The sequence below is a fragment of the Neopelma chrysocephalum genome, unplaced genomic scaffold (genome assembly GCF_003984885.1).
Source record: "Neopelma chrysocephalum unplaced genomic scaffold, ASM398488v2 Primary Assembly neopelma1_96780, whole genome shotgun sequence".
NCBI classification, from domain to species: domain Eukaryota; kingdom Metazoa; phylum Chordata; class Aves; order Passeriformes; family Pipridae; genus Neopelma; species Neopelma chrysocephalum.
In genome coordinates this window covers 604,636-627,526 of record NW_020925424.1, presented here as the reverse complement: position 1 = coordinate 627,526, position 22,891 = coordinate 604,636, and the positions used below count along the sequence as shown (strand labels likewise).

General features: G+C 38.6%; 1 protein-coding gene across 4 annotated transcripts in view; it reads left to right on the top strand.

Moving 5' to 3' along the window:
* The window catches only part of MTMR12 (myotubularin related protein 12), a 32,482-nt gene extending 11,186 nt beyond the window's left edge, over positions 1 to 21,296 (top strand). For all 4 annotated transcript variants that reach the window (XM_027709525.1, XM_027709526.1, XM_027709527.1 and 1 more), the window contains 12 exons: positions 745 to 875; positions 1,535 to 1,628; positions 4,125 to 4,248; positions 5,453 to 5,528; positions 7,834 to 7,940; positions 10,100 to 10,224; positions 12,870 to 12,948; positions 14,504 to 14,574; positions 15,590 to 15,762; positions 16,455 to 16,622; positions 17,385 to 17,546; positions 18,555 to 21,296. In XM_027709525.1, the coding sequence (XP_027565326.1) occupies positions 745 to 875; positions 1,535 to 1,628; positions 4,125 to 4,248; positions 5,453 to 5,528; positions 7,834 to 7,940; positions 10,100 to 10,224; positions 12,870 to 12,948; positions 14,504 to 14,574; positions 15,590 to 15,762; positions 16,455 to 16,622; positions 17,385 to 17,546; positions 18,555 to 19,130 (1,886 nt within the window). In that variant the 3' untranslated portion in view covers positions 19,131 to 21,296. The remainder of the gene's footprint in view (positions 1 to 744; positions 876 to 1,534; positions 1,629 to 4,124; positions 4,249 to 5,452; positions 5,529 to 7,833; positions 7,941 to 10,099; positions 10,225 to 12,869; positions 12,949 to 14,503; positions 14,575 to 15,589; positions 15,763 to 16,454; positions 16,623 to 17,384; positions 17,547 to 18,554) is intronic.
* Positions 21,297 to 22,891: the final 1,595 nt, after the last annotated feature.

The window sequence follows — 22,891 nt, the reverse complement described above, 5'->3', positions numbered from 1 at the left end:
TTTACATGTACATTGTTTTTAGAAAACTGATAGATTTGTCACTTTGGAAACTAGGATTCGGTAGTCTAGAACAAGCAGCTGCAGTTATATTTAATGATGAAATGACAGATAAGAAATCTCTCAGAACCCAGTCTGATCCTTCAAGCTTGTCAAATTAATTTTAATTTATTTGATTGAATTAATTTGATTAATTATCTTGCTGGGACAAACCGAACAATCCCTTCAAAATACAATGATTCAAACCAGAGAATGTACTGTGAAAAGTCTCTTAAGTTTGGTGCACAAGGGTCTTCCAGTGTATCAACTATTCCTGTAAATGTGGAGGTGTTCACTTCATTTGAGCAGTAGCACTGCAGAGCAGTACAGGTACCAAATTACCAAACAATACTTCTTGTTTGTCTAAGAAAACTTTGCTTTATGAAATCCATGATATCTTCAAGATATTAAAGGAGATCTAAAATGAGGTTTTGGTTTTAATTTTCAGGTAAATCAAGGAGTGCTTTGCAGCTGGTTTGCTACAAATTTGTTTTCTACCTTGTATGAAGTAATTTGAGGGGTTTAAAAGAAAAGGTTGAATATATTAACACAAGTGTGCCATCCTGTGTTGTACAATACTTGTTTTCTCTTGCTAAAACTTGGGCTTGAATTAGTTTATTGAGAATTCTGAAGAGTCAAACAGATGCAACTATATCAACAGATGGCAAATATCTTTTTGATATTTACTTAGGCTTTTTATTTTTACAGTTTATGATGAGAAAAAGAAACTTCTAACTGGACAGCTGAGAAAATACCCAGAAAGGTTAATTATCTACTGTAAAGATCTTAGAGTATTTAATTTTTGCCTGAGATACACAAAAGAAGAGGAAGTGAAAAGAGTAAGTATAGTAACTTAATTTGTTTTTCTATTTTTAAGCTTAGTGTTGAGTGTTTGTGAGGATGACAGAAGGTTGAAATTCAACATGAGAGATCCCTGAAACTTTAAGTATTTTCTGATAATTTTAAAAAACTTGCCCTGATCACCTCTGAGAAAGTAAAAGACTGATTTCACTGAACGTCATTATGTGTAGCAGTTAAAAGATCAGATGTACTGGCTCTTTAAAGAAAACTGGAACTTTAGAGTGCTACAGGAAATCAGCTTCACCTCAGGCAAACTTGTAAAGCTGTTCTATCTGTGACGTGTAATTTCATTATATTTTAGGCTTCATTCTTTTTCTTATGAAAGCTGTTAGTTTCCTGATAACTTCAGTTCTTTTGACAGGTTAATCTGAACTCCAAACTAGGTGTCTGCTAGTTTTATTTGAATACGAGTAATTCTGGAAGTTGAACATATATAATAGTACTTAGGCCAAGTAGATACAATGTCTTGCAGACAACAGAGAAAGCTTACTAGAAGTCAGTTTTCAGCTATTGGGGATAGAATGCATGAGTTTTGTTTAAAACCTGGATGGAGAGAGTGGCAAAAAAAAAAAAATCACATTTTTAACACTGACAGTCTTGGTGTGTGTTTGGGTGTTAATTTTTGGTCCTTTTCTAGATCGTCAGTGGTATAGTTCATCATAGCCAGACTCCTAAGCTGCTTAAACGTTTGTTTCTGTTCTCTTATGCATCAGCTGCCCCAAACAACACAGGTAAATGTTTTTCTATTTTTGATCCGTTTGTTGCATAGTTAGTTCCTTAAGCAGTCTGGGATGTTTAGTATTTGAGTGTGTGCTTGGCTTATGACTGTGTCCTGCTGGCAGACAGCCTCAGAAGATTAATTTTTCCCTTGTTAGACTTGCTGTTCAGAATCTCTAAACTGTCTGCTGTTGGTGTCTGTGTCCTTCACGTAGTTGCACAGAAATTTTCCAAGCAAGGGTAGCACCCCTGGATTGAAAACCTACTGTGACCAATATGTGCAAATGCTTTTCACGTGGTTCATCTACAAAATACTTTGTGTATTTTATAAATGTGGGTTTTCCTGTACTATTGCTGTGAACCAAACTTCCTGCTCTTAATTCTGAAATTATTGCATTCGCAGTGGCATCGTGTCAAAAAGTATTTCCCTTTTTGCTCTCATTTGCAAGCAATATGCTGCTTCCAGGCAACTGCAAAAAAAAGCATAGGTTTGCATAGCAAGATTCTGGAAGACATCTGACTTCCTCATAAAGCTGATTTATTACATAATCTTCCCTCTTGATCAAACTGGGCTGAATAATAAAGTAAGCTGCAAAATTCAAGATAAAAAAGTTATCAGTACACTTTCTAGCATTCTGCAGTTCAGACCTCAATAGTGCTGTTTTGAATTAGGAACCTGATCCTCAGTGCACCAGCAACACCTATTCCTTTCACTGAGGGAAGTTTTGATGTATACAAGGAATTAATCAGACAGTTAGCAAAATATGCCAAGGAATTTCAGAATCACTGAGATTAGAAGAAACCTCTGGAGCTCATCTAGTCATGTTCCTGTCCATCTGCCCCCCTTCAGGGTAGGGTTAACTACAGCAACTTACCAGGGTCATGTCCAATTGGGTTTCACATATATCCACAGACTTTCTGGGCAGTCTGTTTCATTATTTGACCCTCCTTGTAGTGAAAAATTTTATTGTTACATTTAAATGGAATTTCCTGTAGTTCAGGTTGTGCATAACTGCCTTTTGTCGTGTCACTGAGTCTAGATTCATCTTCTGTACTCTCCTCCCATGCTTCCACTCTTAGTCAGGTGTTTATACACACTGGGAACACTTCTTGCCCCTCCGTGCCCCTGCTGAACCCGCTTTTCTGTAACCTGAATGATCCCAGCTCTGTCTCTCCTCATAGCAGGTGCTTTGAGCCCTTCAGTGAAGACAATGGGCCTTCACTGGGCTTGGCCCAGGAACCCTGTGCCTTTCTTGTACTGGGGAGCCCAGCACTGGACACAACCCTTCAGTTATGGAGGCTGAGAACAATGGTCATCCTTCAGGTGGTAGGCAGTGGATTTCTGATGCAGCCCAACAATACACTGTCTGCCTTTGCTGCAAGGGCCTCTTGCTGGCTCGGGTAGTTGCTGCAGGCTTTACCTGTAACTGGTGTTCAGTTTCAGCTACAAACATCAAAAAGACTAAGCTTTTCCAGGGAGGGACTGAGAAATCTGAGAGAAGCCTAGTCTTTATAGCAACACTGGAGTGCTGTGCCAGAATTCTTTCATGCTTTGATAACTGTTTTCAATAGTAAGTGTCTAGGTCTCATCCTTTATGAAATTGTTACAGGACAAACCAAGTAAACTTTAGTAATTGTTTTTTATGCCTCTTATGGTCTGATACTTTTAAAATTGTAACTTTTCTCTAAGAGCTTGTTAATAATGTTCTGTTTCAAGCTGTAAATTTTTCATCAGCCTTATCTTCTTGCAGTGGAAAGTTTCAAGTTGCCATTATATCTTCACTGGAAGTTCTAGCTCTGTTTGGTATTTCAGTGTTAGCTGATGTTGCAGGATGTTATTTAACTATGATGTGTGCCTAAAACAATTGACATTACTCCATAAATTATATGGTTATTATACAAGATTTGAGGCTGAATCAAGCTGCTGTCATAACTGTTGCTGGGGTGGCTAAATATAACTACAGGAAAGGTTCTCAGTTGAAAGTATTGAGACTGAATTGGTGTAATCAATTTTCTGCTCTTATCAAGCGCCTGAGATGTTCTATTCAATGCAAAACTCCATGATAAAAGAATGAACTTTAAATGAAATGCAGTATCTGAATTTTTCTAGAAAGGTTTTTGATATGATTGTGAATTCTGCATTTAAACCTATATTGTTAGATGCCAGTCAGCAGCATTAGTATAAAATGTTATTTGCTGCACAATATCCTGGATTTTAAGCTGGATATGAGGACAGCCTCAACTCTGTGGGAGGTCTGTGAGAACTAATTAGTTTCTGTAGGAGAAACTATTCCTGAAGTTATTAGTCACAGCAGTATTTGACAAAAGGTGTCTTATTAAAGATCAAACAGAGACAGCGTGGTGTACAAAAGGCATTTTATCTTTGACTTTCTGTACACAAGAGGTCTTGCTTGCTTAACTTAGTGGCAAGCAACTCCATTATTTAGGAATGCTTTTGTGTTAAAAGTTCCTGGTAGTCTGCAAAGTTAATATTACTGAATATCTGACAGATGGAAGAAACCAAACTGTGATGTTTGATACACTCGAGGACTGGCGTGATGAGTTGGAGCGGACCAAAGGGAATGTGAAATACAAAGCAGTGATCACCAATGAAGGCTACAGAGTGTCTGAAAAGTAAGCTTGCCCTAATGAATAGTGAACTTTGGATTTGCAAAAATCAGTGCTACTTTTGATACTGAGGATTATACAGTTGTTTAGGGCTCTTTTTAGGATCTGGTTTCCATTTTTGTTTGTGGAGTACTTAGATTTGTGACCTCGGGAGGTGATCTTACACAACCCCCCAGCTCAAGCAGGGTTAATTTCAACAGTAGGTCAGACTACTCAGAGCCTTGGTCAGTCAAGCTTTGTGCAGGTCTAGAAGTGGAGAATACCATCTTAAAATGGAATAAGAAATATGTAGGTCTGGGACTTACACTGCTGTCATACTGGTTAGGTTGACACTTTCTCAATCCTGCACCTTTACTCTGGTAAAATTTCAAGGTAGATGCACTGGAGATTTTTCACTGATTTAGCTGAGGGGGGCTGGATGGGGCAAGAGTACCTGGTTTAAAGTGTATATGCACAATGTGCCAGTGGAAATTAAGTTGTGTTGCCTTTAAGAGAAGGTTAGGTGAGTTTAGCTACCAGACTAGCTGAGCAGCATCTATTGGTTAACCCTTTAGAATGTATACAAGCCTTTGTATACTACTGCTGTTTTCTTTGATAGTCAAATCTTGAAAGGCTTCACAGATCTTGGAAATGAATACCAACATTCAAACAAGTCTTAACTGTTTATTCTACAACTGTCTTGAGAGACCCTAACCAAGTTTAAGAGTACTTACCTTTGTTGCTTCTCTGGGCCTTGAATATAAATAATGTTGCCTAATGCTGGAAATCCATGATATATTAAATTACATTCTTGAATCAGGATGTGAACTGCTTAAAAGGCCTGGAAACAGGAGTAGTTATCTAATACTGCAAGGGTATCTTTTGAAACAACAAAGCATGAGAAGACCAAGGTGGTCTTTACAATCAGTCTTAGAGGTTACAGTTAAATGTAGTATTTAATTGCAACCTTGGAAAGAAAGGGGAATGTTGCAGGGAAAATAATTAAGAGCTCAAGATTGGAAAAAAATACCTTGCTCAGCTGAAAATAAAGGGACAGCGTTGAGGAAAATATAATTGTCTGGTTGAAAAGATTATTGTAGCATTGTAGCATTATATAAGAATGACTATATAATTAGCATGTGGGCTAGAACACTCACCATCATTAAAAAGAGGTTGGAGATTGTTCTTTGTTCAGTTTTTAAGACCAAGAAACTCTCCTTTGTTATCCTAGGCTGCCTTTGTATTTTGTTGTTCCCATATGCATTTCTGAAGAAAGTATCTTGAAGTATGAAGGCAGAGGCATTCCTGTAAGTATGTGCATGGCCGAGGGTAAGAAATCTTACTGAGATGGCAAAATTTCAACTTGCATTTCAGATGTGACTGCATATTATTTCAGAACTTGTTTCAACAGCTTACATGTTGAATATACCTGGCCATCTGCTCAAGGGAAACAGATGTTGAAAGGAGAGGTGCTCAGAGTATTCTGTATTTCACTAAACTGGGTAATACGTAGCAAAGACATAACAGCAAAATATGTATTTACTATTCACAGTTCCTATTTTCTTACATCAGATGTCAGTGTTCCTATAGACTACAAATACTACTAGTCCTTCTGTCCATCAACCTGTTTTTCATGATACTGTACTGAGTGGCATCTGGCTGGGGCAGGATGTAGGACTTGAAATGCTGTTTGGATATTGAGGTGAAGACCATGCATGTAAGGTGAAGGTGAATACCTGCAGTTACCTGGCTTGGGTGCTGGTAAATGGTATGGCTGTGATGATGCAGTGCTTTTACAAAGTCAAGTAACCCAACTGAAAAACTAGTTCTACCAGTCCAACAGAAAATGAAGTTAAATATACTGGTTTGCACCCTGTAGCAAGCTAGCTTTGGCTTCCTAGCTTGTAGTTTAAGAACCAGTAAGACTGAGTAGATGGAAACAAGGAGCAAAGCAATCTCACTTGTGAAGTCTTACCTTAGTTGCTGCATGTCCATCAGGTTTGCCAAGGAAATCCATGTTCATTTCATGCCTTTAAATTAATTGGTCCATGGAGAAGATGGTACTGTATTGTCCTGACAAAAGTTCGGTTCAATTTGTCTCAGTGTCAGAGACATATTACACTGGCTCTTACACACAAACAGAAGTGTTTCATTTGTTGGTTTGGTTTTTGTTTGGTTTTTTTTTATTCCATCTTGCATTCATAGAATCACTGAATAATTTGGATTGAGAGGGGCCCTTTTAAACATCATCTAGTCCAATCCCCCTCTGGAATGAACAGAAACATCATCTAGATAAGGCTGCACAGAGCTCTGTCCAACCTGACTTTGAATGTTTCTGGGGCATCTACCACCTCTCTGGGCAACCTGTTCCATCCAGTGTTTCACTGCCCACATTGTAAAAAGTTTCTTCCCTGTATCTAGTCCTAAATCTACCATCTTTTTAGTTTCAAACCATTACCCCTTGTCCTATCACAGCAGGACTTAGGAAAAAGCCTTTCCCGGGCTTTCTTACAATCTCCCTTTAGGTAATAAAAGGCTACAGTAAGGTCTTCCCGACCCTTTTCTTCCCCAGATGATCAGAGGGCTGGGGCACCTCTGCTATAGAGACAGGCTGAGATCACCTTTGTGTCTCTCCTCTGGACCTGTTCCAACAGGATGGATGACAGCATTTGTAGCTCTTGTCCACTGTTCAGAGGCCTTGTAGAACTCTTCTCATTATTTCCAAATTACTTTTATGAAGGTAGTGTAAAGATAGCTTGACAATATTAAGGTGGTTTGAGAAGGCAGTGAAAGGACAGTATAGTAATTTTTTCCACGCTTGATGACTGTGAGTTTCCTGCATCCTTCTGAGGTGCACTCCTTGGTTACTGTAAGTTGGTAGCAGAACTTCAGCTTCCCAGTTTGCCCTGTGTGATACTCCTGTTGAAAATGATTCTTACTCCTTGCTTCAAAACAAGTTTAAAGATGAGCTTGAGAACTTCGAGGAGTAGGTGTGAGTCAAGAAATTGCGTAAAGAGAAGTAAGAAGCTTAAGTAAGAAGCTTTGAGGACTGATTTGCTACAAGGAGTACCTGGGACTAGGCAATCTGATTCAGTTTTGGAGTGTTTAATTTTTATTTCCTATGCCTAGATGACCCTTTATGCATACTTCACATGGAAAGGCATATTAGTGCATCTCTTGTGAGTTATCTTAAGGCTGAACTATAAGAAAAAACTGCTGTCTGTATGGAGAAACTGATGGATGAAATATATAAGTTACTTACAAGTGCTGTCTTCCTGTGGCGTATATTCCAACGTATTTTGGCCACGCACTTTTTGATCAATTTTTTTTTTTACCTGTGAGGACAGTTGAGAAAGTAAGGTTTTTATGTAATCTGACATTTTGTTTCCTTGTGTCTGTGTAAATTTAAAACTTCACTTAAAACTTGCAAGTGGTAACGTGGTGTACTGAGGCATGTAAGTTTGGTGCAGGGGTAGGTTTGCTTCTACTGATGGAGTTTGAATACATCAAAAACTCAGTGAAGCACAGCATAGAGAAATTTCTTGTGTTAAGCAAATATCTTGTATGGGACAATTTACTAATTTTTATCACCTGGTAAATGTCTTTCTGCAGATTTGGTGTTGGTCTTGCCATAATGGTGCTGCTCTTCTCAAAATGTCTGCATTTCCCAAAGAACAGGATGACAGCACTTCACAAATGCAAAAAGCCTTCTTGGATGGGTCAGTAATAGCTATTCTGTCCACAACACTTTGCTTGGTATGGACCTTGCTTCTCTTTTTCCATATATGCTATATCTTTTAAGCTTTCACACATCAGGAAACAAGTTCTAGATCTGAAAGTAGTTTTCTGTAGTGGAATGTGTTTAAGCCCTTGACTCCACGGCATTGGTCAGTTGTGCAGGACTGGAACTTCACTGAAGGTTTTTTTTGTGGAAGTATGTATACATATCTGAGTAATCTCTCTACAAATTATGGTGTATTATTTAGGACAAGCAGCACCAAAGCCTGTAGGTGTTAAGTACAGTTAAAATATTACTAACTGATGGGCTCAATTCTGTTTGCAAGTGGGAAAAAACTAGACTCCATCTCTAAACATGGATTTGCAAGCTGAGTTTTTAAGACTCTGCCATCTTCTGAGAACTAGTGACAAAGTGATCTAGAAGTCTCTTGAGACAGCCTAGCAGTTCACTACTGCAGCTTTCAGATGTGAAGCCAGACAGTGCTTATTCAGGTGAGGCAGTGAACTGAATTAGTTTAGCAGTTTGAAAAATGCAAAGTTTAATTTAATGGAAGGAGCACAGCTGCCTGACTGAGAACTGTGTTGCAAGATTTGTTGCTCTTGGGTCTTGGCTTTTTTAACCTGTTGGGTGTCCTGGAGAGAACTTCTCTTAGCAGCCAGCTTTTGATCACTCATATGTACAGTCTGTATGTTCAACATCATCTCCTTGCTCCTCAAAGATGAAAGGCCTGTTAATCACACAGAACTAACAGAAAATATCTTGATTGGGTTCTTAAAACCTCTTTTGTTTATAAAATTAATTATACTTGCATAGAAAAGGCTTTTGACTCTTCCTGCAGATTCTCTGATGCTTCTCGTGTGAAATGGGGAAGATTACGAGACTTAGAACTCTAATGCTATGTCATGATGCAAAAATAAGTAAAACTAATACTAAGCTGTTACAAGGTATTGACTGATACTTTTATCCCTTTTCTGGAGTCATTTGAACTTCAACTGGTATTGCTGGGGGTTTTTTTGCTGTGGAGTACTGGTGCTTTACCACTAGTATCTAAAAATATATATACAAATTGTCCCTGAGGGTGTGTTAATGTGCTGTTGTAACAGTAGTTGCAACTCAGGCACAAAGCAGATGTTTACAATTAACAGCTTATCTTATTGAAAAAGCTGTTCAGAGCCAGATCTTCCAGCACAAATTGTTTACTTCTTTACTACTTCACTTGGAAGAAGTATTGTATTTGACCAGTGATTGCTTTCCCTCAGTTCTTTGATCTGAGACACATTCCGGTAGGTCTAGTAACTTGTGTTTCTGATGTGGATGCCTGTAGTTCTCACTTAAAACAGGTTTCTGTGCTACAACATACAGGAAACAAAGCACTCTGTCCTGCCTGGAAAAATGCCCACAAGGCTTCACTTCTGAACTATGAGTTAGAGCAGCTTTTCCCAGGTCTTGACAATAAAAAGCCAGCATGACAGCAGATGTATTTACTAAGCTGATATTCATCTGAGCTCTGGAACCTGAATGAGAGGGGATGTTCTGGGTCCAAACCAAAGCTCCATCTGGTCTGGTATTTTTTCCTCTCCTTCAAGGGAAAAAAATAGCAGATACATAGGGAAGTGCAAGGTATATTGTCTTTGTTTGTGTCCAAATTTTCTTTTACTCGTGTGTTTCATTAGCAGACCTGGCAGCTGGGTATCAGAATGTAATTTGGTTGGTAGAAGTCAAGAGAAATTGTAGGCTTCTACTGGGAGGGCTGGGTGTTTCTATCCATCTTTTCTTTCTGGGTTGATCTCTAGTAGCCTGCTAGTAAAGTGATTTTGGTGTGTCTAGTGAAGGTAATACTAAACAAGCAGTAGTAAAAATCAAATAGTGCTTACAGTGTTTGTAGCTGCACAAATAGGCATGAATGTAATTTTACTGGTGTAACGGTTAAACGCATTAAACCTTGTTATAAGCTGGTAGGCAAGCTTTCAGACAGCACTTAAAAATGCATGGATGCCACTAGCTTTCCACAGTGACTATCTCTTGATATTGCAGCTCTTTCCCAAACCATGCCTATTAACTTTGTCATCAGTGATAATAGTTGCTGCATTATTTGACTTGTGAAGCAGAAGGCTTTAATCTCTTAATGATTTGATTTAGAATCTATAAGACAATTAGCAAACCTCCCTATGAACTCCTGAAGGTGGATGACTTGTCAAGCAGCCTTCCATCTCTGCAAGATATCCAGACTGCATATACAAGATTTAAACAGCTGTTTTTGATAGGTAAGTAAAATTTTAAAGCAAAGCATAACAAGGCTGTGCCATGTTTCATGAATGCAGTCATTTTTACAGTGTCTTGCTTTTGAGGGTGGTTGAAAGAAGATTTTAAAATATGTAACTGAACACTGTGCTTATGTCTGGCACATTAATGAAGGTTTGTAGTTCTTAGACTTAACTACCTCCTGCTAAACTGTATCTGAAAATTACTTTTAAAGAGGGTGTCTGTTAGTTGGAATACACCACCTGGAGTGAAGTTCATAGGAGAGATTTTTTTCAGTCTTCTGTGGTCCATTGAAGTTGAATGTTAAGTGTCAACCTTTAGCCTTTGTGCTATGTTAAGAGTTGAGTCTAAATGCTGATTAATTTTTGCCCTGGCTTTTGTTGTACATTAGTCACATCTCAAAACATGATGGTGCTTAAATTCTGTCCACTTGAAAGGAGTAAAATGGGATCCATGAGAAAGTGTACTCCAGACTTACAGGCTTTATTTTTGAGACTCTTTAACTCTTCTGCCATCATGAAACAGTACTTTGACCTCACCTCTTGACATGAAGAAAGTTCCACTCCACCTTGCAATATGAGGTATTTGCTAGAGTTTCACCCTGAGGATTTTGTCCAGCATACACTGTCAAATCCGCAGTGAATCTTAAGAGCTACAAATAAATACCTATCTGTTAATATAGTTTCTGGTAACTCACATCCTTTTCCTATATCCTCCTATATGAAAAAGGCCAAAGCTTGATATAAGTAATTTAACATCTCTTAGGAAATACTGCATGTTTCAGTGATGTAATTGTATTATTGTCTTCTATTGATGCAAAAGGGAATGTGTTAAAACTGCAATCCAAGTAGTTTTGTCTTATGGCTTTTTAAATAAGGTTTGTTAGTAGACTGTACCTTACTGAATATAGCACTATGCACTGACAGTCTGAGAAAAACATTCAGGTAACCTTTTGCAGAAGTCCTAAGATCTTACAGAAATTTACTACCTCTTTGCTTACTTTTAAAGTCTGAACACGTTAACCATTATTCGTGTCCTGTACATGCTCAGCTAATTTGATTTAGGTAACTTGACCCAACCATGTGCACTCACAGCCCAGAAAGCTAATCCTGTCCTGGGCTACATCCAAAACAGGGTGGGCAGCAGGTGAGGGAGGGGATTCTGTCCCTCTGCTCTGCTCTAGTGAGACCTACCTGCAGTGCTGCATCCAGCTCTGGGGTCCTCAACGTAAGAAGGATGTTGAGCTGTTGGACTGAGTCCAGAGCAGGGCCATGAAGATGATCAGGGGGTTGGAGCCCCTCTCCTATGAGGGCAGGCTGAGAGAGTTGGGGTTGTTAAGCCTGGAGAGGAGAAGGCTCCAGGGAGACTTTATAGCACTGTCCAGTACCTAAAGCTAGTACTTAAAAGGACCTAAAGAAGACTGGAGAGGGACATTTGACAAGGGCATGTAGTGGCAGGACAAGTGGGAATGGGGAGATTTAGATTAGGTATTAGGAAGAAATTCTGCAAAGGTGGGGAGATAGATCAAAACTACATGTAATGTGAGGAGAGCTCACTAGGGAGCTTTGAAGGTGCGTTCCTATGCGTTTTTGGAGAACTAGTTTCTATGGTCAGGGTGAAAGGAATTGGGGAAAGGAAGACTAAGTGTAATGAACAGGGTGAGGGGCAGAGGCATGGAGGCAGAACAGCTACAGGAACAAAACAGATATGTGCCTGTGTACTTGAGGATCATAGATGAAAGATGCAGAACAGACACAAGTGTATATGGGCTGGAATTAAATATTGGAAGCACATGGAGAGACTTTTGGGAGGTGAGCAGTTGCACAGAAACATGCAGAACTGAAGCTATCCTGGGAAGGGTGGGAAGGAGGGAAGTATGATACATATCAGCGGTTTCTCAGTAGTAGAACTGTCAGACCTTGGGCTTCAAGGTTTGGCTTATGCAGGAAAGGTAATGTATTCTGGTTTTAATTAACTGTATCAACTTGTGAGAGCTTTCCAATTTCTGTTTACTGGCTTTGATAGAAATAAAAGCAATGGAGACTTAGGTTGCATTTAAAAAAACTATAGAAATTCTAGTGAAATTTTTAAGAGTTTAATGACTGTATGGTATGGTAATCTGCTTTCCAGTTTGTTAGTTGTTCCTTTTTATGTATTTTCATGCCTCTTCAGTTGCAGTGAAAACTGTTTAAAACCTTCTTCAGGTAGTTTTACATTCTGTAAGTTTGTGTAACTTACTTCTAAAACCCATTGACATTTCTGGCTCTGATGGTAATGACTTTCAAAATCCACCCTCCTTACGTTAAGCTTTATATAGATCATCAGCTCTGAGTGAATTTATTTTTTTGTCCTTTCACATTTTGTCAACAGGTTTATTTACTTGGTTTGATTGCTATGAACCTTCAACAAATTTTTTCTAAAAGCTTATGGTACTATAAAACTTTACTGGTGTTTGTAGGACTACTTCATTTCCTTGTTTTATTTATCAGGTGTCAACTTTAACAGTGATTGGTACTTGCTGACTCCTTGGTATTGCTTGTTTTATATTGGTTCATAACTGAAGGCTAATACCATGGATGGCTGTTAATTAGCACTACATATATGTGAATAAACCAATTTTTGTTTTGTTTTGCGGTTTTTTTTGCAGATAACAGTACAGACTTCTGGGCAACTGATGTGAAATGGTTTTCATTACTGGAGAGCACAAACTGGCTAGAGATAATCAGGTTTGCTATATCCTCAGCTTTCTGTGTTTCAAAGTTGTTGATAAATGCATTTGTAGTGGATTTTCTAGCTGGTTTCTTGAAATGTAACAGCATTCTTTACCACTAGTAGGAAAAAAAATGAAGACAGACTTATGGTCCCATTTATATATTTTATTTCTGCAACTTGAGACAGTGTTTTTCACAGTGCAGGTTTGTGTAAGGCCTCCCACAGTAAAGGATGTGAGAAGCAGCAGATCATTCCAATTACAATTCTTCCAGCTAACCTATTAAAAATACAGATCCAGTAATTTCTCTCCTGCACTGTCACCCTCTTTCCAAACTCAAGAATCCTATTTGTTTCTTGCATGAAACCTGTTCCGTGTCTCTGACTAGCCTTGCCGTTCTTCTCTGTACTCTCTACTTCTGCAATATCCTTTAGGACGGGATGAACTGCAGTGTTCAAGATCTTAGCCCACCAAAGATTTATAAAATGACAGTTGTTCTCAGTTTTGTTCCCTTCCTGTCCTGATTGTTCCTCAAGTTCTTTTTTCTTCTCTCAGCAGTCCACAGTGAGTAAGTGTTGGAATGGTGTTGGCTAACTTAAGGCTTGTTATAGTGGAATGTTGAGGAGCTTTATTTGTTTTCAGTGTTGCTTTGTGCCAGCTCTTCTGTCTGTCAGTTTATTCTGTGATCAGCTTGTTACCATGAAGTGCTTCTGTAGTCAGCTCCAGTCCCTTCTAGTCTTAATCAATAAATATCAATAGTTATCAATTCATTAATCCAGAATTTAAATGTACGTTTAATAAGAGGTTCTAGAGAAGACCATGTGTTGAGAAACTCATTGACATAATCAAGAGCACAAGTTTAAAGTGTAAGCCAGCCCAAATTCCTGTCCTTAGGCTGTTTTGAGACTGGTCATTTCCATACTTGGATCCAGTTGCTTCCTGGATCAGCCTGGTCTTGGCTCTTGCATTTTGTAGGAATGCCTGCTCAGCTGTTGTAGATGCTAGAACGAAGAATCTGACAACTCCACACTTAAGAAATTAACTGTCAGCTTCTACTAGTGACCTAAGCAGTTGCAAGAACCCTAATTTGTGTGCAGACTTTTGCTAGAAATAACCAACTTGATGAAGATTTAGATCTAGAAACCAACAGTGTTACATCTGTTTTTGTGATCTTTAATTCCACTAATTTTTCCTTGTGTTATGATAATTCTGAATAAATTTTGTCAGTGTGTTTACAAGATCTGATTGCTCATCCTTCCCTCTGCCTCTTAAAACCAGATTATGGAAGAAATGTATTATGTAGTACATTAGACCTTAAATGTGGTGATGTTGACTCTTTCCAGGGTAAAGATATGACTCTTAGCAGTTGTAATACTTCAGTGATGGCTGCTATTGGTCTTGAAGCTAAACAGTTCTTCATTTACACAAGCTGAGCATGGGGTTTGTGTTTTAAAGGAATAGTCAAGTTTCAAGTATGGCATTCTAACCCTGTCTAGGGGAAACTAATATAAGAAACTTAATTGTAAAAATGCTATGAAAACATTCCCTTAACTTTTCTTGTACCACAACAGGAAAGTCTTGAAGAAAGCAATAGAAGTTGCTGAGTGTCTTGAAAGGCAGCATACAAATGTTCTCCTTATAGGTAAGAACTTAAAGAGATTGTCCTATATATTTATTTTTTAAAATTTATTTTGATTAATTTTAGTTACTTAAGCTGTAAGGTTATAATTACGGTAGGGACTTGGTAAAATTGATAGAGTATTCAAGCACCAGACTCTGGAAATGCTTCCTCTAGTTAAAAAAACCTGGTAAGCATAGTTCCAGGCTAAGAGAAATATGATGTGAATGAGAACTGCTGATAAATTCACAGGAGAGCCATGCATAAGGAAGAGGTAGCATTCCTGCTTCCGAATTTATTTTATTAAAGGTCTCCCAGACTCTTTGCTGTACTTTGAGGGAGGGGGACCATATCTACACAAAGGACTAGTAATGTGAAAAGTTTGTAAAAGGACTTTTTTGTGTTCTAGATACACACTGAATACTACGTAGTCTCTTAATTAGGAATAAAGAATATGCTTACTGTACACATGTTGAGCAGTTTGTTTTCTTAGATTAAATAAAGTAATCACATGGAAAACCAAACCTAATGTTAACCATTAAGTTACTCTTGCATTGGTAACTTAGTTGGGTTTTTTCCATGTGTTGCCATTTGAGAAACCTAGCACAGAAAAAAAGGTGGTTTTGGGAGGCAGCTGAAAGGTGAAGAATGCATGTTGCATGAGGAGGCAGTTTCCCACCTTGTGGAAAGACGCATGGAGGATAGGAAGGGTAAGGAGGGATAGCTGGACTGGTGTGTGTGTGTAGTGTGTGAGACTGCAGGGTGCCAGCATCCAAGTTATAACAGTAAAAGCTTGGGGCTTGCAGGTTTTATTGTCACAGTATTTTCCTAGTATAAATGTATAAGTAACCTTACATTTTTACAAACAGAAGTGCTGGAAACATGGATTAACTTCTCTCTGATGGTGTAACACTTGCAAAAAATCTTGTTTTTCTGATCTTGAAATACAATTTTGTTTATGCTAAGATAGATTTTTTTTTTTTACACAAGGTTTTAGGAATGGCTTAGTAGATAATATGGTTTCTGTTCTCTTCTGCAGAAGAGACTGCTACTGATCTGTGCTGTGTGATATCTAGTCTGGTTCAAGTGATGATGGATTCATACAGCAGAACAAAGTCAGGGTTTCAGAGCCTTATTCAGAAGGAGTGGGTAATTGGAGGACATAGCTTTTTGGATCGCTGTAACCACTTACACAAAAGTGAAAAAGAGGAGGTATGATTTTATTACATTCCTTGCTTACTACTTTACTCAATGTAAGGAGGAATTTAACTGTTAGTTCAGAAGTTACAGTTACTCAGGATCTTTTGTGTTTTGTTTTATGGGTTTTACTATTTTTGCTGTTTAGAGGTCAGCAATGTCTTTAACTTAATGGGAAATTTTATATTTGTTCTCTTTAATCTTGTAGCCTTTTGGAAGTCATGTATCTTCTGTCCTTGAAAACTGTGTTAAATGGCAGTAATTTCTGTAGAAATAACTCAAATGAGTTGCCTATTCTTGTTACATCAATTTCTGCTGTCTTGCTAAATTTTGCAGTCTCACCTCTCCATGTTTGTTTATATCTTGGGATTAGATCAGATGGCTATACAGAATGGAAATAATAGGTGTAAACTGATCAAGAATTGCTATAAACTAGTTTTGCTTTGCCAACTTTAATAGGCTGCATAGTGGCATCTTTCAGATTCAGGGTAGGAAGGGCTCATCTCGTCTGTCAACAGTTGGCCAAGGGTAGCTCAGATGATACTTCTTCAGAGCTTAGCCAAATGTATGTGCAGCAGTTCTGTAGTTAACCAGGCTTCTTGCCTTAAGACTTGTATTTGGAGACACTAAATACTGTAAAATAAATAGTCTTCATGGTGGAACAATTTTTTTTTTTCTGAAACTGATGCAATATTTTCTTTACTTAGGCTCCTGTTTTTCTGCTCCTGCTAAATTGTGTTTGGCAGTTGGTACAACAGTATCCTCCAGCATTTGAGTTCACAGAAACTTACTTAACTGTCCTGTCAGACAGCCTCTATGTGCCTGTTTTTAGCACTTTCTTCTTCAACTCCCAACATCAAAGAGACACCAGTACGGTAAGGGTTTGTTATTTTGTGGATGAAGAGGGTTGGAGAACAAGTTTGACTAAGAAACAGGGAAAACTCAAAAAAGCTAATTCCCTAGCAGCACCTCTTGTCATACTCATCAAAGTGAGTGAGTGTAACTTTGGCTGTAAGGAATCAAGTTCAGGACTTGAGAGTTTATGATCTATTACTTCTCATGTGTGGCTGTAGTTTCATGTTTATTGCTCTTCAATGAAAACAGAGCTCCTTAACCTAAGACGAATATCTGGCTGTCCTTCAGAATAAGTTATCTATGAAATTCTTGTATAGTATTTTCAGTTGTATTCCAAAATCAACATTTCCTGAATGTTGATTTTTATATTTGGTTTATGCTTTTCTCCAGCCTAAGAATCTGGAAGCAATGGAAGTATCCTCTGTAAGGCTGCACAGAGACTAAAAAAAAAAAGGGAACGCTACTGTCTTTCATAAATAAATTGTTGATCACAAAATCTAAATAAGTAGCACTGCATAACTGCAGTGTCTCACATTACCCGTGTTGGAAGAATCTGTCTCTTGCTCAAGTTTGAAAACTTTTTTTTTTCTTAGATTATTTAACCTTATTTTCAGCTGTGAAAGTCTAATTGCACTGTTGTTCAGTTACTGAACACATAGAAAGAAAAGAGTGTTGTTGCAACTCTGTAGCCTCTTCTCTGAAAAGCCAGTTTCTTAATTTCGCCTTGACTTGGTCAGAATTCCTTTCTAACAGTATTAATTGTAACCTGTTTGTTTTGGCAGAGTGGTGAAAGCCTCAAGACACAAAGTGGTCCTTTCAGATTTCTTACCGTGTGGGACTGGTCTGTGCAGTTTGACCCCAAGGCCCAAGCTTTTCTGAACAACCCTTTTTATGCAGAGAAACCAAAACCAGATAAAAGTCAACGGAAAACTGCACGATTCAAAGTAAGATATGTGCTGCTTAACTTTTTTTTTTAATGATAGAAATATTTTGCACATCTCCTATTTCAAATTTATTCCCAGTGGAAGTAATGGTACAAAGGTGGGGGTTTTTTAATTGATAAAATACATGTACACCTCAGACTCACCTGGATCTTAAGAACCCAATTTGCATCCACCTCAGTTGTAAATAACTGTTTTACAGTAACTATTCATAGTCATGAAGTTAAGGGCTTTTTCTTCATACTTTTATGCAAGTACAGCGGTAAGTCATGAGATTTAATGTTCAGGTTAGTTACACTGGCATGTTTGAAGGGAGTTTATTTCGTTGTTGCACAGACTACCTAACCAAAATACATAGCAGGTTTATAATTGCCTCCCTAATTTTGTCTGAGTGTAACTGGAATGTGTGTGTGCACACTGAGAGGGAGAGGGACCAACAACAGCAAAAACTGTCTGGGGTGTGGAAGATTATGGGTGGGCCACCTCATTACTGGAAAGTAGCACAAACTCAGGAAAAAACTGAGCTTGGATTTGCCTCTTTCAATGGAAATTTCTCCCTTGGTTAAATTCTCTACTGTACAAAGCATTCTCGAGTGAGGCACTGCCAATATGATCTACAGCATTAATCTCTTATGGAGAGAAATGCAATAAGTAACCACTGCATAAACACAAATCAAGTGCTCTTTGATTGTGACTAGCTTAAACTAAACAGGGAATTTTGTAATATTTGAAAGGATTTGGCTTTTTCAGAGAAGATTGCTTTATCAGTGTTAACTTCATTGCTGTAGTTAGTGCTGGGAAGGTAACTGGCAATACTGAGTGTGCTCTGTGAGGTATTTGGTGTATTAGCCAAAAGAACAGTTTAAACACAACCACTGCTTTGCTATATATTTGAAGTGACTTTATTGCTTGCAAGTAATTTCTGAATACAAGCTTGTCTTCCTCTTAAAGTTGCTTTCTGAAGTCCCATCAATATTTATCTCAGTATTTGTCTTTTCTTTCCTCTTAAAGCATCAACGGCAACTTTCTTTGCCACTGACGCAGGCAAAGCCTTCCACAAAGAGAGGATTTTTCAGGGAGGAAACAGATCATTTAATTAAAAACATTCTGGGTAGAAGAATTGGCAAATTCATAAATTCTTCAGATGAGCCTCCCAATAATTTAAGGGAGTTCTACGATAGCTGGCACAGCAAACCTGTTGACTATCATGGCCTTCTGTTACCTCGCATCGATGGCCCTGAAATCAAAGTATGGGCACAGCGGTATTTACGATGGATCCCCGAAGCCCAGCTTCATGGTGGTGGAACAATAGCTATAACTGCCAAGATTTTGGACTTGATGGAGGAAGTGCAAAGCTTGCAGGTGAAAATGGATGAAGAACATAGTCAAGCTGTTTCCGGAGATGTACATTCTGTTACCACACCGAGAAATTCTGCCCGTTTGTCATCCTTGTTTCCATTTGCATTACTCCAGAGACAGTCTGTCAAACCAGCTTTACCCACCAGCACCTGGAAGGACTTGGAAGATGAAGATGATTTGGTCAGGAGGGATGACGAATTTCTTGATCTAAGTGGGGATATGTCATAACATGTATATAGATTATAGCATGGATTGTATGTGGCTACGCTCTGAGTTTAAATGTTGTGCTGTATCTTCATATATGGAACTTGAGCATCTGCAACCTGTTTAATGGGTTTGTGGGGTTAAAAAACCTTGATTGGAAAGAACTACTTGCCATAATTAACTGAGCATGTTTTGAACTTCCGTTTCACTCTAAAGATATTTATTGCTGAAACGTGTTTTTAGCATAGGTGTAATAAAAACAGGAGTCTTGGCTGGTGTAACCCTGTGGCCACTCTGTTTAACAAAAGAATACTTTCTGCTGTAAAGGTGGAATACTAAATGCATACAGCAACAATCATGCTATCTTAACATAACACCTCTTCCCCTTGTGCTAAGAGTACTGGGAATGGAAGTACTGTCATGAGGAACTTAATACATCTGCATTTCCCCTCCACATAAAATAAACAGCAAAAGGTGCAACTACCTGTGCATTCACAGATCAGTTTTTGACAGCCGAGGAATAAACCTGTGGTCACCAGGGGTTTTTTGTCTGCTGTTGCATCAACAGAAGTCATGTGCTTGCCCCCTCCCCTCTCACGGTGTTTTGTCTGTGTGATATCACAGTCGCAGGTTGGCTGCTCTGAGCCTGTGCATGCACTCAGCTTAGGGTGAGATGCAAGAGCTTGATGACACATTTCAAGTCTTAGTGCTGCTGTGCTATATGCCCTTGCTGCCTTGGAATATTACATTTGCTGGTAATGTTAAAAAATGGCCTGACTATGAGATTCTAATTTGCCACAAGTGGTTTTTCTCCTTTCAGTAGAGTGAGAGTTTCATTTTTAGTTTCCCCCATTGATGCCAGTTGCCTTTAAGGCTTTCTGTAGCTTGCACTGAGACCCTCCACATAGCAGGGAAGACTCTTTCCTGTAATCCTGCAGTGAAGCAGGATTTGCAGTCTGTTGCCACTTACCATGGGTTGGTGGTAGAGCTTATGAATGTGGCATTTATACCATAGGACATTTGCATCCTGTTGCTGGATGTTATAACAGTACCTCAGTGAAAAAAGCCATAAAGAAATGCCTGTTGACTTGGATCTACTGTGTGTATGTTTATATAAGGTATTTTTACTGCAAATAATTGTCCTTTTTAAAGCTGAATATTATTTGACTGTCAAATCTATTTTGAACCCTTAAATTCTAGAATACACCAAGAATGGATTCAAGTCATAAAATCAGTTACACTGAGAGGTTAGACATTGAATATTGGCTCTATTCTCATAGCAGTTTAGAAATCCATGCTGGAAAACTTAGCTGGTGGGTAAACTGTTGCTTAATTTGATCAGCTCGGTGAAACTGGGGATATTAAACTTTGTTACTGACTTATCACTTCACACTGAGTTGTATTAATGGATAGCAACAATTCATCAGCAGCCCTCTAAAAATAATTTTTCGTATGTTAAAGTAAATGTATTGATGGGGAAAGAGGGAGAGCTTGATGCAACTATGCCAAACAGAAGCTTCCCAAGTCTTGATTGCCTTAAGTCTTAGTGCGAGGACAATACTTGAGTTTGTCGTGTTTTATTTAAAAATACACTAGTACTTATGCTTTCTTTTGTGATACGTATGATCTTACAGCTAGCACTTGCTAGAATGGGCTGTACAGCACATTTCCTTCAGACTTAGTTGTTGTAATTCATGTGACTCATGTATGCAATAATACTTTGCATGTTGAATGAGCAGTGTATTATTATGGTGAAGAAATACTTGTCATTCTAAGGTCATTTGGGTTCAAGGGTTTTTTTTTTTAAACTGCCATTAGGAAAAAATATTAAAATGATTTTTCTATACTTTTGATCAAACTGTTGTAATATTTCAGTCATGAAGATTACATATTTATATTAAAGAACAGATGTTGGACGTTTATTTGTACATAAGTTATCAGAAGTATATATAGAAGAGAAGCATATATCTGGAATTGAACGTAGAAACACTTCTAACATAGAGTAAATACCATTGTTACTGGTTTTCTGCACTGAGGGATTGGAAATGTACTTCATATTTTTACTCCAGTCTTCTGTTTATACCTCCAAGTTTTAACACTGAATGCAAGCTAGAAGCTTTACAGGTTTTTACCTTCTTGTTGTTTCCAACAGGCTATTTGAAGAGTGTCAATAAAATATACTTTGAAATACTTGTTCTGAAATAAGAATGTATCTTTAAAGTCCTACTTTGCAAATAATGCATTAAATCAGAGGCAGCTTGACAATCTGCAGTGACAAGGCTTTTCTGGTTATAACCCTGTTTTTACAGACTGTTACAGGGAGGAAGCTGTGCAGTTTTGACCTGGCTGTACTTACTGGAGAGGTGCTGTTGGCACAGGAGAGAGCAAAGTTCAGTGTAGTGAAGTGTAGTGAAGTAGGATGGCTGTAGGAAGTTACCAAGGTGATCTAGAAGCTGTCTGCTGAATGTCCGTATTTGGGGAGTTATTATACACTGTTTATTTCCGTCTTAGCGAGGTACTCCCCCCATATCCAGAACAAACGTTGTTCTTACATTGTTAAACTAAGCAACTTCTTGAAATCGCCACAGTGGGATGTTTCTGAAGCCAAATGCATGTTTGAGCAGGGACTGAGAGGTGGTCACGGTGAGCTGTGGAGTACAAATCCAAAAAAATCCACTTTTTTCAAGACATTACAAATTACTAGCCCCTGCTCAAAGCCAGCACTTGTGCAAATCATGCGTTCAAAAACTGTGCCACTTGGGGTATTTCCTAAAGCCTGTGCCAGTTCTTGGAGCCCTGTACAACAATAGCTGGCGCAGCTGCTGCGGGTTGTGTTGTAAACACAAGGTGTGCCTCTGCCTCACCCACACCTTCTAAAGACCAGCGAGTGTACTTTGACCACTTGGCTTTGATTTAAGACTGTATTCACTATTGAAATTGTTCAGCTATTGATGTGTAGCAGATTGGAATGCACTTTATAAAGGTGCTTACAGCCAGTTTGGCCTCCTGATCTATTGCTCCAGCTAAGGCTTTTTCGGTTTATGCTCAAAGCATGGAAGCAGAACTTCAGGCAGTATCATAATTCTTTCTGCTGAGGATTTCTTACAATGGATTAGTTTTGTCACACTAGAGGTCACCTTCATTCTAATCCTTAGCTGGAGACCTCATCCACAGTATTTATGGCTTGGTGCTTCCTTGAAAAGAGCTAAGTTTTGCATAAAACTATTTAAAAATTAAGTAGGATGGACTTCATTTTCTGGGACAGGAAGGAGATTTGAATAGTGAACTTAATCCGAGTCTAAAAAGACCACTCTATGTACAGAACTATACTTGCTCTTCCACAGTGAATTGAGCAAGGTAGGGGAATGGAACCCTTCTTTACCATCTCATGTCCTTTTCCTTGGCTTATAGTAAGGTTAACGTGACAAATGCTGTTGTCAGCATTTGCAGGATGAGAGGGATAGTAGAGTTACCTTGGAAAGGAGTGGACACAGAAGGTAAGGAGAGCTGATGTTTGAGCTGGAGAAACACTTCTATGGGGATGGCACCACTATGTTGAACATAAAGGGAGTAGAAATGGGGTTATTCAGGCTGTGTTAGAGGAACACAGTAGAGACTACACACAGTTCTGAGTCCCAGAGGACTTCCTCTGCTTGGGAGGTAAGTTTGACTTGAGTCACAGCTTTAAACTTGCTGTGGAGGCTGCGAAGAAGTTAATAGAGGACTACTAATACCTTGGCAAGTGTTTGTTTGGGCAAGGGATGCCCAGGGCTGCCATGTTTTAG